Below are 16,347 nucleotides of genomic sequence, written 5' to 3' on the forward strand. Positions count from 1 at the left end.
ACCCTTTAATTGTTTTCCTGTGAATTTACAAAAGTTTCCGTGTTTCATTGTTTAGCAATTTTGTCATTTAAGGTATTCAAAGTATTTATCTTATATTAAAAATAAACTTCGCGCATAAATTTGTTCTTTACTATTTGTTTTTTTTTTTATAAAAAAAACGTTTTTGTTAGCTTTCTAATGCTGTTTGTACTTCAACATTTTTTACATTTTTTTCCAAACAAAATTGTATTTAATTGCAAAAAATTTAACATGGCAAGCATTCTGACATTAAGGTTCTGTAGATAAATATAAGAAATACCATCTTTGTATTTTACAAAAAACCCGAATTTATTTATTTCAACTTTTTTAAAAACCAAAAACTATACCTGATGAGCGCTCAACTAGATTATAGTGTTTTATAAAGTTATACATAACACATTTACATAATTACATTTTAGATTAATTTGTAACTAATTTAATTTTCCGAATTTAAGATTAACAAAATAACTTATATAAATGAAGTTTTTTGTGTTTGTAAATACTCTTGTAAATACCATTAAAGTATTTAGTTTGCTCGCTGTTTTTCTCATGAGCTTGATAATTTATAATTTATTCATGAAATGGTAAGAATTATGAGTATAACCATTTACATACATATCATCAGTTAACTCATGAGTGTGGTATAATCAAGTTATGAAACGAAGACAGACATAAAATGAATAACAGTAGACAATAGAAGATGATTGCATATAATATGAAAATTCAAGAAGTAGTCGTCATTGTAAATGCACTAACTAAAAAATAAGTCTTTATTATTATTCACTTCGATTATGCATAACGAGATTTTTAAATATTAACCAAAGCGAAACTGAATGCTAACACTAAAACATTTAAATTCAGGAAGCAGCTGGAAAGCCTTGATAGCAATGTATAATACGATTAGCGTATGTTGTTTTTTAAACACATACAATAATTTATATTGTATTTAAATTGATGTTCTTGGTTGAAATTTTGCTGTGTTTACCACATGGCTATCTTTAACATGGCGTGCGTTTTGTTGTATGAGAAATATAAGAAGCCAAAAAAAAACTCATAGGCATTCGTTTTCTTTATCAGCATTCATACAAATCTTATGTTTTCCATACCATCAACCTGACATATAGCACAAAACAAAGCGTTTACAAAACCTCATTTTCAATTCAAATATGCATTAATGTCAGGCTAAACAAAGGTAAGCAGCATGGTTAGATCATATGTAATTGGTGCTGCTCGCTCAGTGCGAAAGTCGACGCATCGCTAAGGATATGGAAAGGCACACCAGCCGCTGTTGTGCCAATTTCTAGGGACGGTAAATTAGAAGATGCCGTTACCGCCGCTGGACTATTGCTTCCGCTTGCGTTTTTATTGCCGCTCTTTAGTACGGTATCTAGAGGTGTATTTTGAGACAGGTGATGAGCTGTGCCAGAATTTGGAGTCAAAAGCGTACCTGCGTTCGCTGTTGTAAATAAATTTCCCGCATGAGAGGCTCCACGTCCGCGTTTTCGCTTCGGAAGAATGCCTTTTCGTGCCATATAGAAACGAATGGTTGAGACAGGTATATTGAACATATTGCTGACTGTTTGGAATGTCTCGCCCTTTGAAACGCATTTAGCCGCTTGTGCTAAAGAGGCCTCCGAACGTCGAACACGCTTATATGAGGTGTAACTATCGATTGAGCTATGCATGAGGCCTACCGATATGTTGCCAGGAGTATCTGCGTCGAAAATTTGGGGAAGGCCACTCCCACTGCTTGCAATACGGGCTACGCTGCTTTCATTGTCATCATCGTGAGCAGCTACATAGTTGTGATCGTCTTCGATGGTGGAGTCCAAATTATGTGGCTGATGCTTTCGGTGCTGCTGGGACCTATAAAATAAAATTTGTAAATTTGAATGAAATTTGTTTTCATAAAAAAATTGTATTTAGGTGTAATGTCTATTGTACATATATAAGTTAACCACCGACACTGGGCGTGTGCTGACCTAGCATATCAGCGAGGTCCACGACCAGAGTCACAGGTTTGGCGGATGCAGCTGCAGGAATTCAACACCACCCACAAAGCGAAACTCAGCGGTTCCCACGGGTGCCGAACAGCTGCCAGCGACGTTGAAGTTCTTGGAACGGCGGCGACCGCTCTGCAGTGACGGCAGCGCCGCGGCAGCACTGTCCGCGAAGCCGGCTGCAATCATAGCTTTTAATTTCATTAATAATTAGTCTTAAGTTTGAATCCAAATAAAGCGCAGCGTATCGCTCGCCTTGATCAATTAATTCTCATTCATAATATTCGGTCAGCTACCGAGTTCAATAACTATCATAACTCCAATGTTTGATACCACTCAGCTAGCTAACGCTTCTGAGGAATTGTTAACTTAACATAATCAATAAAAATACCTAATAACAGCATACTCGTTGTGTTCTGGTGTAATTTAATAATTGGCGCCCAACGTAAAAAGAACCAAACAAGGTGTACAATTTTTTATGGTGAAAGCTCAAACAGAAAGTGAAAAAAAAAATAATAACAATAATAATTTTTCTTTTTGTGTGTGTGTGTAAAACAACAAAGAACACAATAAAAAAGGAGACGAGAGAAAGAGAATCTTGCATAAAAAAAAAACAACAACACAAAGACTGCGCCGAGAGACAAATATACTCTCCACTGTCCCCTGCACGCGACGACCGCGGCGAGGGATAACTACACGCTCGAATATAAACACGACTGCTGCGCTGGACATATATATCTAAGTTAGAAAACATGTAAGTGATTTGAAAAGTGAGAATTCCAGTAATAAAGTAAATTTCAAATAAAGTAAAAATAAAACTAAAACGAGTGAGTTAGAGAATTTTCATTTCGGTGACCATTCATGCCGTAGTCTTACAATAATTCTGTTTAAAACCGAATGGACAGAAATAGACTAAACAAAAAACAGAAACGACACGAACTTGGTGCCAGAACGTTAGCAAGTTTGCTTGGGGGATTCATTGACCTACAAGTACCTAATCAAGTTTACCAACCCGCTGCGTGCAGCCAAACCGAAAAAACAGATATGGACGCTGAACATCTCAGAACTATAATTGACACGGCCGTGCAAAGCGTACTCACAGTGCAGGCGCGAGAGAACACTAGGAGGGAGGATGCCCTCAAACAGGAGTTTTAGCAACAGATAGCATTAGTAAACTCTAAAATACAAAACTCACCTCTCGCGGTACCCGAGGTGAAAGTCTATGAGGATGGAGAAATAACCGACGGGGTCCTTTGCGATGAGCCTCTCGACGCAGTGAAGTGCGTCCCTGAGTTCCACGGAACTCAGGAAACATACGTAGCATGGAGACAGGCGGCCCATGCCGCATACAAAATTTTCAAAAGGTATGACGAAAGCTCCCGTCATTACCAGGCCATTCTCATAATCCGGAGTAAGATTAGGAGCCCAGCAGATGCGGTCTTGGCATCATTCAACACACCGTTGGCCGTCATCGCAAGACTAGACTTCACATACAGCGATAAGAGATCCATACATGTCATTGAACAAGAAATGGGCACGCTGAGTCAAGGCGGAATGTCGATTCTACAGTACTATGATGAGGTAGAAAAGAAACTTACCTTGTTGACCAACAAGGCCCACATGACCTACGAAATTAGCTTGGCAAAGGGCATGTGCGAAAAGTTCAGAGGCGACGCACTCCGTGTATTCATCTCTGGGCTGAAGCGTAGCTTGACGGACGTACTGTTCTCCGCTCACCCCCCCGATTTGCCAACAGCCCTCTCATTGGCACAGGAGGTGGAAGCAAACCGCGAGAGATACGCTTTCGAAACAAGCTATGCTAGGGGTGTGGAAGAAAAGGGACGCTCTGACCAACGGCAACAAGGCCGTCAGAATCAGCAATCCCAAGGCACGAACCAGTCCAACCAAAACCACCAGGGTAAAAATCCCCATTATAAAAAGCAAAACGGCAACTATAACGCCGATAGAGCTCAGGCCGGTGGCGAAAAAGCCCCAGAACCTATGGACGTAGACCCCTCCTCCTCGAAATACAGGCAACCAACGAACTGGCAGAAATTTCAAAATCAGGGTCAAGGCCAAGGTAGCAAACGCCCCGCCGGTTCCGATCGTGCAACTGGCCAAAGGCGGCAAAAGATAAACCTCCTAAAGGCAGTCGCTGAACAAGAGGCGAACTACGCACAAGTAGCACAGGAAGCGGTATCCGAAATAGACGAAGGCAACGACTCTGACATAGATAGCGACAACGCCAATTTTTAAGGGGAAGGTCCCTGCTGCCGTTCATTCGGCTCAGAATAGCAGGGATAGACATGTCTTTTCTAATCGACACGGGTTCGGCCAACAATTATATCAGACCAAACGAACGGCTAAAGAACGTTACCCCTGTCGAATCCCCTTTCGCCGTGCACTTCATTCATGGCTCAAACAACATCACGCAGAAATGCAAGGTACCCATGTTTGGACACGACACCTTCTTCTTCCTATTAGATTCCATGACTACATTCGATGGGATCATATGACTTGACCTACTAAAACAAGTAGGGGCAGTATTATGTCTTGATGAAGGCACAATACCTCAAATGTACTAACGTCAACCACACTAAAAACGAAGATATAAAAGCACCACCTGCGGTAAAAGCGGATTTCCTAAAAATGCTTGACCGCTACCAAAAGGCTTTCGCGGATTCTAACGAGTCGCTGCCTTATAACACAGCCGTAGTGGCTACAATCCGTACGACCGACGAAAACGCGGTCTACTCAAAGCTGTACCCATATCCCAAAGGTGTCGAAGATTTCGTATCTTCAGAGGTCAACGATCTCTTACGAAATGGCATCATCAGGAAGTCCAGATCCCCATACAACAATCCGGTATGGGTAGTGGACAAAAAAGGGACGGACGAGAAGGGCAATAGGATGAAACGCCTAGTAATAGATTTCAGGAAACTGAATCTAAAAACCATCTCCGACACATACCCTATGCCGAGCATCACCATGATACTGGCAAACTTAGGTAAAGCAAAGTACTTCACCACTCTCGATCTCAAATCAGGATACCACCAGATCACTCTGGCAGAATCTGATCGGGAGAAAACGGCATTCTCCGTTAACGGGGGGAAGTACGAATTTTGTCGACTCCCCTTCGGTTTAAAAAATGCCGGAGGTATTTTTCAGCGCACGATCGATGATGTTCTACGGGAACAAATCGGTAAGTAGTGCTACGTGTACGTTGACGATGTCATCGTCTTCTCTGAAAACGAGGCGGATCACGTCAAACACGTTGGCTGGGTATTAAAGAACCTTCATAGTGCAAACATGAGGGTGGCCCGCGAAAAGTCACAATTTTTTAAAGAGAGCGTCGAGTACCTCGGCTTTATCGTGACTAAACACGGCGCAAAAACGGACCCAGAAAAGGTGAGAGCCATTCAGCACTACGTTGAGCCCAAAACTGTATTTAGCGTCAGATCATTCATGGGTCTAGCCAGTTATTACCGTTGTTTCATTAAAGATTTCGCAGCAATCGCGAAACCAATCTCCGACATTCTGAAAGAAGAAAACGGATCCGTCAGCAAGTACAGGTCAAAAAAGATCCAGTTGCAGTTTAATGAGGCCCAACGCAACGCGTTTGAAAAGTTAGGAAACATTCTAGCCTCGGAGGACGTTACCCTCATGTACCCTGACTACCAAAAGCCATTCGATCTGACCACAGACGCCTCGGCTTACGGCATCGGAGCCGTTCTGTCTCAGAACTGCCGCCCAATAACAATGATATCTCGATCATTGAAGGATAGAGAAGCAAACTACGCTACTAACGAGCGAGAACTGCTAGCTATCGTCTGGGTCTTAGCCAAACTGCGGCACTTCCTCATGGTGCGAAAAATATTAACATATTTACCGACCATCAGCCACTCACGTTCTCGGTATCCGAGAGCAACCCAAATGCCAAAATAAAGCGCTGGAACGCGCGTATAGACGAAACAGGGGCCAAGCTCTTTTACAAACCAGGCAAAGAAAACCACGTGCCCGATGCTCTATCGCGCCAAAACGTTAACGCCCTACAAAACAACCACGAGGAGCCGGAGTCCGATGCGGCCACGAGGTTATATAATAGTTCTTGGCGACTTCAACTTGCCAGGAACTGTTTGGTCTTCGGTAAACGAGTCTAGTATCCTAGTGCCCATGTCACGACATGACTTTGTTGACGGCTTGCTTGACCTGTCCCTGTCTCAAGTCAATCATGTGAAAAATTCCTTGGGTCGATTGCTTGATCTATGTCTTGAATCGGATCCGACCATAGTGTTGTTAACCCGAGCCCTTCCGCTCACTATACCTAAAGACGCCTACCATTCTACACTTTAAGTTTCGGTATATATAGGACCAAATGTATTGGATCGGTCGAGTAGGCTACCTGAACGTGTCCGCTACTTTCGTAAAGCCGAGTTTGCGAAGGTTAATAATCTCATTACATCATTGGACATGCAAAATTTTTTTATTATTTTTTTTTTATTCTTGTGTCCCGCTTTCCTGTTCGATTAGATCAGGAAAGCCCCTGTCGGGTCAAGCAGCTTAAATATTTTAAATTATTGCCAGTGGTGCGGCCCAAAGGAAATGCATTTTGGTGTTGTCGTTTCCAATGCCCCCACTGCAAAGATCATTTGCTACCGCATATGCGCATGCAGCGGAATTCTTTCGTCTCCTTATGTCGCAATCTCTCGGACTCGGCTTAACAGCGTCCCCGAGCAGCTCTAACGCTCTCGGGCTATCATACGCTCTCGCTCGCGTCTAAGCTTGCTGCATAGGGCCCGGCAATTTGGTCCGTCAGCCCTTGCATGGGCAGTCTTGAGCTAATCGTCGCAGCTATTAGATTAACATCCTCGCATCAATCGTTCGCCCAATCATTGCCATATGTACATACGCGATAAGTTGGTTTACATATGCAAATAAATTGTGAATTATAAACAGCCTCTCGACTTTCATTAACTTCAAATTGCAACAGTTATTAAAAACGCTTAATAGCTTAACATTTGGTGATCCCGACGTGATTGTGCAATAAATAATCCATCAGTGCAATCACAAACTAATAAAGCATTCAAAGATCTAAACTAACTGCTATCTCAAAGAGTGTCATCGACCACATAAGTTATCCATACATATATACACCGGCCTCCCCTGCATATTCGGTAGTGCACGTAGCTGTTGGCTTGGGCTTCTCTTTTCGGTCATCTTCCCGCAAGAAACGTTTCTTACACCGGTGGCCTTTGTATATACAGTTCGTGCATAGCTGTTCGCTTGCTGGGCTCGGTTCTGGTCGTCTATTGCTCGTGTTACTCTTCGCGATCATCTTCCCGCTAGAGACGTTGGTCTTTCTGCTAACGCTGCCGCTACCATGGAAATTAATTCTGCTAACGAAATTCCAATGACCAGTGAGCAAAACAGGGTGTCTTTTTTGAAGCTTAAGTCAACGGAATTATGCGAGAAAATGAAAAGGTTAGCTACCGCTTGGCAGAATGAGTCGTTGGACTGTGACTACTACATGCTCGTGGTAAAGCAAGAGCAAGTCGAGAAGTTGATCGGCAAATTTGAGAAGTTTCACGGGGAGCTTGAGGAATTGGATCGAAGCGAAATTCATAGTGGTTTGTGTGACATTTTTGAGTCACTTGCAAGCTCGCTGAAGGCGGCGATTATGAGGGAAATGGCTAAGAGTAACGGCCGCATGCAGTTTCATTCTACCTTGGCTGGAGGAAACACTACGGTTGAGTTTGCCGGCTCGCAATTTCTACCTCACCGTAGACAAGTACCATCCCTGCCTCCTATACAATTGCCGACGTTTAGCGGCGGGTATGCGAACTGGACGGACTTTTATTCAATGTTTGCCACCATCATCGACAGCCATCCGGACTTAACAAACATAGAAAAGCTCCAGCATTTGCGTTCCTGTCTGCGGGATTCGGCATTGGAGACTGTTCGGTCGCTGGAAATCTCAGATGGCAATTATGCTGTGGCATTAGATTTGTTGGAAAACAGATTCAATAATCGGCGATTGGTTTTTCAGGCACACATCAATGAGATCTTGGCGCTTCAGGCTGTCGAACCTGGATCAGTGGTCATGCTTCGGGAGCTTTCAGACAAATTCAATTCACATATGCGCGCGCTCCAGGGTTTGGGCACCACTGAGCAGATTGCAGGATGCATCATCGTGCAGGAGCTTTTCCGAAAACTGGATCCAGCGAGCCAAGAGAAGTGGGAGGAACGATTCAACGATCCCGCATTCGCCAACTTATTTCCGTCGTGGGAATCTATGGCATCGTTTTTGGAGCAGCGATGCAGATCATGGGAGACGATGGACTTTTCTATGGCAAGTTATGCGTTGAGCAATCAGGTGGGCAGGGTTGCGTTACAACGTGGTGGGTTACAACGAACCAAACCGTAGCACGCTGCGCGCTGTGCAACGATGGTGTTCACGAGGTCCAACACTGTCAGAAGTTTAAAGCGCTGTCCCCCACAAATCGACATAAAGAAGCCAAGCGGCTCTCGTTATGTATAAATTGTCTCAGAACAGGGCATCGATTACTTCAGTGTACCTCGAGCAACTGTCGTACCTGCGGGGGTAGACACCATACCCTCCTTCATTTTGGTAGCCCTGAAGATACCGCAGTCCAAGGGAAATCAGCGCCGTATACTCCATCTCAGTCTGCGCTGTCTGAGTCTACGCCGTCTGAGCATACCACTGAGCCCTCTACTTCAGCGGCTACCTCGTCTGCCCTTATTGCCCAAGATCTCAGTAATGGTGTTGTTCTACTTGCCACGGCCACGGTCTTAGTCAAAAATCGTTCCGGAGTTTTAGTTCCCTGCCGAGCGTTGCTGGATTCCGGCTCCCAGTTGCATCTAATAACTTCTCGTTTCGCGAATCAGCTTCAGCTTCGAAAAATTAAATCATCGACTGCAGTCTCGGGAAAAGGCGACTCTAGCTTCGTCACGGATGGATTTTCGGTCAACGTTAGCCTGCACTCTCGCTCATCGGATTACTCAACTCTCATCACTGCCATTGTAGCCTCTAGCATAACCGATCGACAGCCAAGCTTTGGAATTGACACTCAAAACTGGAACATTCCATCTAACATACCACTAGCTGATCCGGAGTTTTATAAGCTGGAGCGCGTCGATCTGCTAATTGGTGCAAGTCTGTTTTTCGAGCTCCTGTGTTGGTCAGGTCAAGCTACTGCCAGGATTGCCTTCAATTCCGAAAACGCGCTTAGGATGGGTCGTGTCTGGAAGTTGTTCGCGTTTAAAAGGTTCCTCGTTGATGGTCTCTCGCGCTCGGGCCGTAGCTGCTGACGATAATAGTCCAGAGGATCGGCTTGAGGTGCTTCTTCGGAGGTTTTGGGAGGTTTTTGGGAGGTTTTGCATCGAACCAATAATAAAGTCTACCAAAGAAGAGCTAGATTGTGAAGCACACTTTGTGCAGCATTTCCGTCGACTACATAAAGGCGACTATTGTGTTCGGCTGCCAGCAAAATATAATTTGGATCTCCTTGGAGAATCTTACAATCAAGCGCTTCGTAGATTCCTGACCCTTGAGAGAAAGTTAGATCGTCGCCCTGATGTTAAATCTCAGTATGCAGCATTTATAAAGGAGTACCTTGACTTAGGCCATATGTCTCAGGTTCCTACCCAGTCAATCAGCAACTGCCGATATTTTTTGCCTCACCATTGCGTCATGAAGGAAGATAGTTCTACCACCAAGCTTCGCGTCGTTTTTGATGGATCCGCTTCAACCTCATCTGGATATTCCCTGAACGACGTTTTAATGGCTGGTCCCGTAATCCAACCCAAACTGTTTCATATTCTTGCTCGATTTCGGTCATACGCCGTTGCGATTACGGGAGATATCTGTAAGATGTATCGTTGTGTAAGAGTCTCGACCGAGGATAGCAACTTGCAATGTATTCTGTGGAGAAACTCCAGGGAAGAAGACTTGCGTGTGTTTCAATTGGACACCGTTACTTCTGGGACGAAGAAAGCCTTCCAGTCGCACTGAACACCGAGCGGCAGAAAATATGCACCAGTTTTGGTCAGATTCGTCGACTTGAATTTCCTGCCTCCTATCTATCTGTGCGAGCGATGCATCAGTTGGCAATAGACGAGCAGATGGCGTTTCCAGTTGGAGCTGAAATCCTTCGCCGTGACTTCTACGTGGATGACTTGATATCTGGAGCCAGCTCGCAGGAGGAGGCTATCCGGATTCGGGTGCAAACTACTGGAATTTTGTCTAGAGGTCAGTTCAGATTGAGGAAATGGTGTTCGAACGTCCCTGCTGTGCTGAATGGAGTTCCGGAAGAGGACAAGGAAACATTTTTGAAGTTCGACGATGGTAGCCATGTGACTAAAACTTTAGGACTTGCGTGGGATCCGGTTTCTGATCTACTATTATTTTCGTTCTCGGCCCTTCAATCTTCTTTGAATTCCTGCAGGCTCTCTGTTTTGTCATCCATAGCGCGATTCTACGATCCTCTCGGACTAGCTGGTCCCGTAATTACTAAATCCAAAATCTTTCTCAGCGTTTGTGCCAAGAGAAGTTGTCCTGGGATGAAAGCCTTCCAGTCGCACTGAACACCGAGTGGCAGAAAATATGCACCAGTTTTGGTCAGATTCGTCGACTTGAATTTCCTCGGTTTGTGCTCCTTCCAGACTCTACGCTGGAAATTCACGGATCTTGCGATGCCAGCATCGAGGCTTATGGTGCATGCATTTATGTCGTGTCCAAGGGTCAGCATTTCAGAAGTCACTTACTTTGTGCCAAATCTTGTGTGGCTCCTTTGAAGACACTTACAGTACCAAAGTTGGAACTGTGTGAAGCGGAGTTGCTGGCTAGGATCATATCTGAGGTAGCTGGAATGAATGTATTCAAGGGAAGGTGTTACTGTTGGTGTGATTCTGCCGTTGCGCTCTCTTGGATTCGGGACGAGCCGTCAAGATTTAATATTTTTGTTGCAAATAGAGTGTCAACGATTCAGGAAATGACCGAAAAAATGGAATGGCGCTATGTTCCCACAGCCTTAAACCCAGCCGACATTCTGTCTCGAGGGGCTCATCCGACTGAGCTGAATGAGTCACCTCTTTGGGCTCATGGTCCTCCATTTCTTTGCGGCTCCTCAGATGACTGGCCACCCACTGTGCTACCTGATAAGCCAGCCCTTGAACTTCGTCGGAAGGCTCTTCCGGTCAAATCGCCCTACATGGACATTACTGCTGATTCCAAGTATGCGAATTCATTTGCTTCTTTGCAACGCGTTTTCGGATACATTTACAAGTTTTGCAACCGAATTCGGCGCCCCGGACTCACTGTCTCAGACATTGAACATGGAACCCAGGTATTGCTACGACTAGTCCAGCGTACTCAGCTATGGGAGGACTGAAGTCACTGCGGGCAAGGGGAGCAGTCTCCTCATCGAGCTCAATCGCATCGTTATCGCCATTCACGGATCAGTTTGGACTTCTCAGGGTAGATGGTCGACTGAAAAACTCTTCGTTGGATTTTGATGGCCGTCATCCAATCATCTTGCCCAGCAGCCATCCACTGACTCTTGCAATAATCTCCCATTTTCATGAGCGGAATCTGCACGCTGGTCCTCGAGCTTTGCTTGGACTAATTCGATCCCAATATTGGCCTATTGGGGGGAGGAAGACGGTAAACAAGGCAGTAAACAAGTGCGTAAGATGCTTTCGACTGAAGCCCAGGGTAATGGAGCATATTATGGCGGATCTTCCAAAGGAGCGGCTCGATGGTTCTCATGCCTTTGAAATCACAGGCGTGGACTTCTGTGGGCCGTTTTTCTACAAACCGGAGGCACGCAACAAGGCTCCAATCAAGTGCTACGTCTGCGTCTTCATTTGTTTCGCTACCAAGGCTGTTCATCTGGAGCTTATAAAGGACTTATCCACAGTTGCGTTTCTACATGGACTAAAGCGCTTCATATGTACCAGGCGGAAGCCGCGGCAAATTTGGTCAGACAACGCAACCAATTTTGTCGGCGCTAAGAATGAACTGATGGAATTAAAGCGCCTGGTCCTCAGCGATGACCATCAGAAGGCGCTGCTGGATTTTTGCTTGGTCGAGGCTATAGACTGGCATTTCATTCCTCCGCGCTCCCCTCATTTTAGTGGTCTATGGGAGGCTGCAGTGAAGACGGCCAAGTACCACTTCTACCGTGCGATAGGCAACTCGGTTCTTGGATTTGACGAGCTGCGGACGCTGTTGTACCACATCACGGCAGTGATTAATTCAAGACCTTTAGTTTCAATTTCAGAGAGCCCTGCCGATCTAGATGTTCTAACTCCAGCGCATTTCTTGAATGGTGGCCCTCCTGCTTCGTTCGCTGAGCCTGACGTCACGCAGCTAAACTTCGATCGCCTGGACGGCTGGCAGAGCGTTTCGTACCTGCAGCAGCTCTTTTGGTCCCGGTGGAAGGAGGAGTACATAACGTCACTGCAGCAGCGCTCAAAGTGGCGCACTGCGAAGCCTAGTTTAGCAGTCGCAGATTTGGTTCTTGTCAAGGATGAGAATCTTCCTCCCATGAGAGCCACTAGCGAGAGTGGTCGAGCTTTTGCCTGGACGAGATGGCGTTGCCCGAGTTGCTGTGCTGAAGACGTCATCTGGAATCACCAAGTGCGCCGTCAACAAGCTGTGCCTGCTGCCCCTTAAAGATGCTGTTGAAAGTCAGGCTTCCAACGGGGGGAGTATGTCGGGTCAAGCAGCTTAAATATTTTAAATTATTGCCAGTGGTGCGGCCCAAAAGGAAATGCATTTTGGTGTTGTCGTTTCCAATGCCCCCACTGCAAAGATCATTTGCTACCGCATATGCGCATGCAGCGGAATTCTTTCGTCTCCTTATGTCGCAATCTCTCGGACTCGGCTTAACAGCGTCCCCGAGCAGCTCTAACGCTCTCGGGCTATCATACGCTCTCGCTCGCGTCTAAGCTTGCTGCATAGGGCCCGGCAATTTGGTCCGTCAGCCCTTGCATGGGCAGTCTTGAGCTAATCGTCGCAGCTATTAGATTAACATCCTCGCATCAATCGTTCGCCCAATCATTGCCATATGTACATACGCGATAAGTTGGTTTACATATGCAAATAAATTGTGAATTATAAACAGCCTCTCGACTTTCATTAACTTCAAATTGCAACAGTTATTAAAAACGCTTAATAGCTTAACATTTGGTGATCCCGACGTGATTGTGCAATAAATAATCCATCAGTGCAATCACAAACTAATAAAGCATTCAAAGATCTAAACTAACTGCTATCTCAAAGAGTGTCATCGACCACATAAGTTATCCATACATATATACACCGGCCTCCCCTGCATATTCGGTAGTGCACGTAGCTGTTGGCTTGGGCTTCTCTTTTCGGTCATCTTCCCGCAAGAAACGTTTCTTACACCGGTGGCCTTTGTATATACAGTTCGTGCATAGCTGTTCGCTTGCTGGGCTCGGTTCTGGTCGTCTATTGCTCGTGTTACTCTTCGCGATCATCTTCCCGCTAGAGACGTTGGTCTTTCTGCTAACGCTGCCGCTACCATGGAAATTAATTCTGCTAACGAAATTCCAATGACCAGTGAGCAAAACAGGGTGTCTTTTTTGAAGCTTAAGTCAACGGAATTATGCGAGAAAATGAAAAGGTTAGCTACCGCTTGGCAGAATGAGTCGTTGGACTGTGACTACTACATGCTCGTGGTAAAGCAAGAGCAAGTCGAGAAGTTGATCGGCAAATTTGAGAAGTTTCACGGGGAGCTTGAGGAATTGGATCGAAGCGAAATTCATAGTGGTTTGTGTGACATTTTTGAGTCACTTGCAAGCTCGCTGAAGGCGGCGATTATGTTTCATTCTACCGGCGATTAAGTTTCATTCTACCTTGGCTGGAGGAAACACTACGGTTGAGTTTGCCGGCTCGCAATTTCTACCTCACCGTAGACAAGTACCATCCCTGCCTCCTATACAATTGCCGACGTTTAGCGGCGGGTATGCGAACTGGACGGACTTTTATTCAATGTTTGCCACCATCATCGACAGCCATCCGGACTTAACAAACATAGAAAAGCTCCAGCATTTGCGTTCCTGTCTGCGGGATTCGGCATTGGAGACTGTTCGGTCGCTGGAAATCTCAGATGGCAATTATGCTGTGGCATTAGATTTGTTGGAAAACAGATTCAATAATCGGCGATTGGTTTTTCAGGCACACATCAATGAGATCTTGGCGCTTCAGGCTGTCGAACCTGGATCAGTGGTCATGCTTCGGGAGCTTTCAGACAAATTCAATTCACATATGCGCGCGCTCCAGGGTTTGGGCACCACTGAGCAGATTGCAGGATGCATCATCGTGCAGGAGCTTTTCCGAAAACTGGATCCAGCGAGCCAAGAGAAGTGGGAGGAACGATTCAACGATCCCGCATTCGCCAACTTAATTCCGTCGTGGGAATCTATGGCATCGTTTTTGGAGCAGCGATGCAGATCATGGGAGACGATGGACTTTTCTATGGCAAGTTATGCGTTGAGCAATCAGGTGGGCAGGGTTGCGTTACAACGTGGTGGGTTACAACGAACCAAACCGTAGCACGCTGCGCGCTGTGCAACGATGGTGTTCACGAGGTCCAACACTGTCAGAAGTTTAAAGCGCTGTCCCCCACAAATCGACATAAAGAAGCCAAGCGGCTCTCGTTATGTATAAATTGTCTCAGAACAGGGCATCGATTACTTCAGTGTACCTCGAGCAACTGTCGTACCTGCGGGGGTAGACACCATACCCTCCTTCATTTTGGTAGCCCTGAAGATACCGCAGTCCAAGGGAAATCAGCGCCGTATACTCCATCTCAGTCTGCGCTGTCTGAGTCTACGCCGTCTGAGCATACCACTGAGCCCTCTACTTCAGCGGCTACCTCGTCTGCCCTTATTGCCCAAGATCTCAGTAATGGTGTTGTTCTACTTGCCACGGCCACGGTCTTAGTCAAAAATCGTTCCGGAGTTTTAGTTCCCTGCCGAGCGTTGCTGGATTCCGGCTCCCAGTTGCATCTAATAACTTCTCGTTTCGCGAATCAGCTTCAGCTTCGAAAAATTAAATCATCGACTGCAGTCTCGGGAAAAGGCGACTCTAGCTTCGTCACGGATGGATTTTCGGTCAACGTTAGCCTGCACTCTCGCTCATCGGATTACTCAACTCTCATCACTGCCATTGTAGCCTCTAGCATAACCGATCGACAGCCAAGCTTTGGAATTGACACTCAAAACTGGAACATTCCATCTAACATACCACTAGCTGATCCGGAGTTTTATAAGCTGGAGCGCGTCGATCTGCTAATTGGTGCAAGTCTGTTTTTCGAGCTCCTGTGTTGGTCAGGTCAAGCTACTGCCAGGATTGCCTTCAATTCCGAAAACGCGCTTAGGATGGGTCGTGTCTGGAAGTTGTTCGCGTTTAAAAGGTTCCTCGTTGATGGTCTCTCGCGCTCGGGCCGTAGCTGCTGACGATAATAGTCCAGAGGATCGGCTTGAGGTGCTTCTTCGGAGGTTTTGGGAGGTTTTTGGGAGGTTTTGCATCGAACCAATAATAAAGTCTACCAAAGAAGAGCTAGATTGTGAAGCACACTTTGTGCAGCATTTCCGTCGACTACATAAAGGCGACTATTGTGTTCGGCTGCCAGCAAAATATAATTTGGATCTCCTTGGAGAATCTTACAATCAAGCGCTTCGTAGATTCCTGACCCTTGAGAGAAAGTTAGATCGTCGCCCTGATGTTAAATCTCAGTATGCAGCATTTATAAAGGAGTACCTTGACTTAGGCCATATGTCTCAGGTTCCTACCCAGTCAATCAGCAACTGCCGATATTTTTTGCCTCACCATTGCGTCATGAAGGAAGATAGTTCTACGACCAAGCTTCGCGTCGTTTTTGATGGATCCGCTTCAACCTCATCTGGATATTCCCTGAACGACGTTTTAATGGCTGGTCCCGTAATCCAACCCAAACTGTTTCATATTCTTGCTCGATTTCGGTCATACGCCGTTGCGATTACGGGAGATATCTGTAAGATGTATCGTTGTGTAAGAGTCTCGACCGAGGATAGCAACTTGCAATGTATTCTGTGGAGAAACTCCAGGGAAGAAGACTTGCGTGTGTTTCAATTGGACACCGTTACTTCTGGGACGAAGAAAGCCTTCCAGTCGCACTGAACACCGAGCGGCAGAAAATATGCACCAGTTTTGGTCAGATTCGTCGACTTGAATTTCCTGCCTCCTATCTATCTGTGCGAGCGATGCATCAGTTGGCAATAGACGAGCAGATGGCGT

The 16,347-nt window shown here is 45.6% G+C and overlaps 1 protein-coding gene across 7 annotated transcripts in view; it reads right to left on the bottom strand.

Annotated features, from left to right (window-relative positions):
- Positions 1-306: 306 nt before the first annotated feature.
- Positions 307-16,347, bottom strand: part of LOC26533845 (protein tramtrack, beta isoform) — an 82,260-nt gene continuing 66,219 nt past the window's right edge. For 4 of the 7 annotated variants that reach the window (XM_033381592.1, XM_033381593.1, XM_033381594.1 and 1 more), the window contains one exon: positions 307-1,884. In XM_033381592.1, the coding sequence (XP_033237483.1) occupies positions 1,224-1,884 (661 nt within the window). In that variant the 3' untranslated portion in view covers positions 307-1,223. The remainder of the gene's footprint in view (positions 1,885-16,347) is intronic. The other 3 variants (XM_033381591.1, XM_033381597.1, XR_004469727.1) reach the window with 3 other exon arrangements.

This window comes from Drosophila pseudoobscura, chromosome X (genome assembly GCF_009870125.1).
Source record: "Drosophila pseudoobscura strain MV-25-SWS-2005 chromosome X, UCI_Dpse_MV25, whole genome shotgun sequence".
NCBI classification, from domain to species: Eukaryota; Metazoa; Arthropoda; class Insecta; order Diptera; family Drosophilidae; genus Drosophila; species Drosophila pseudoobscura.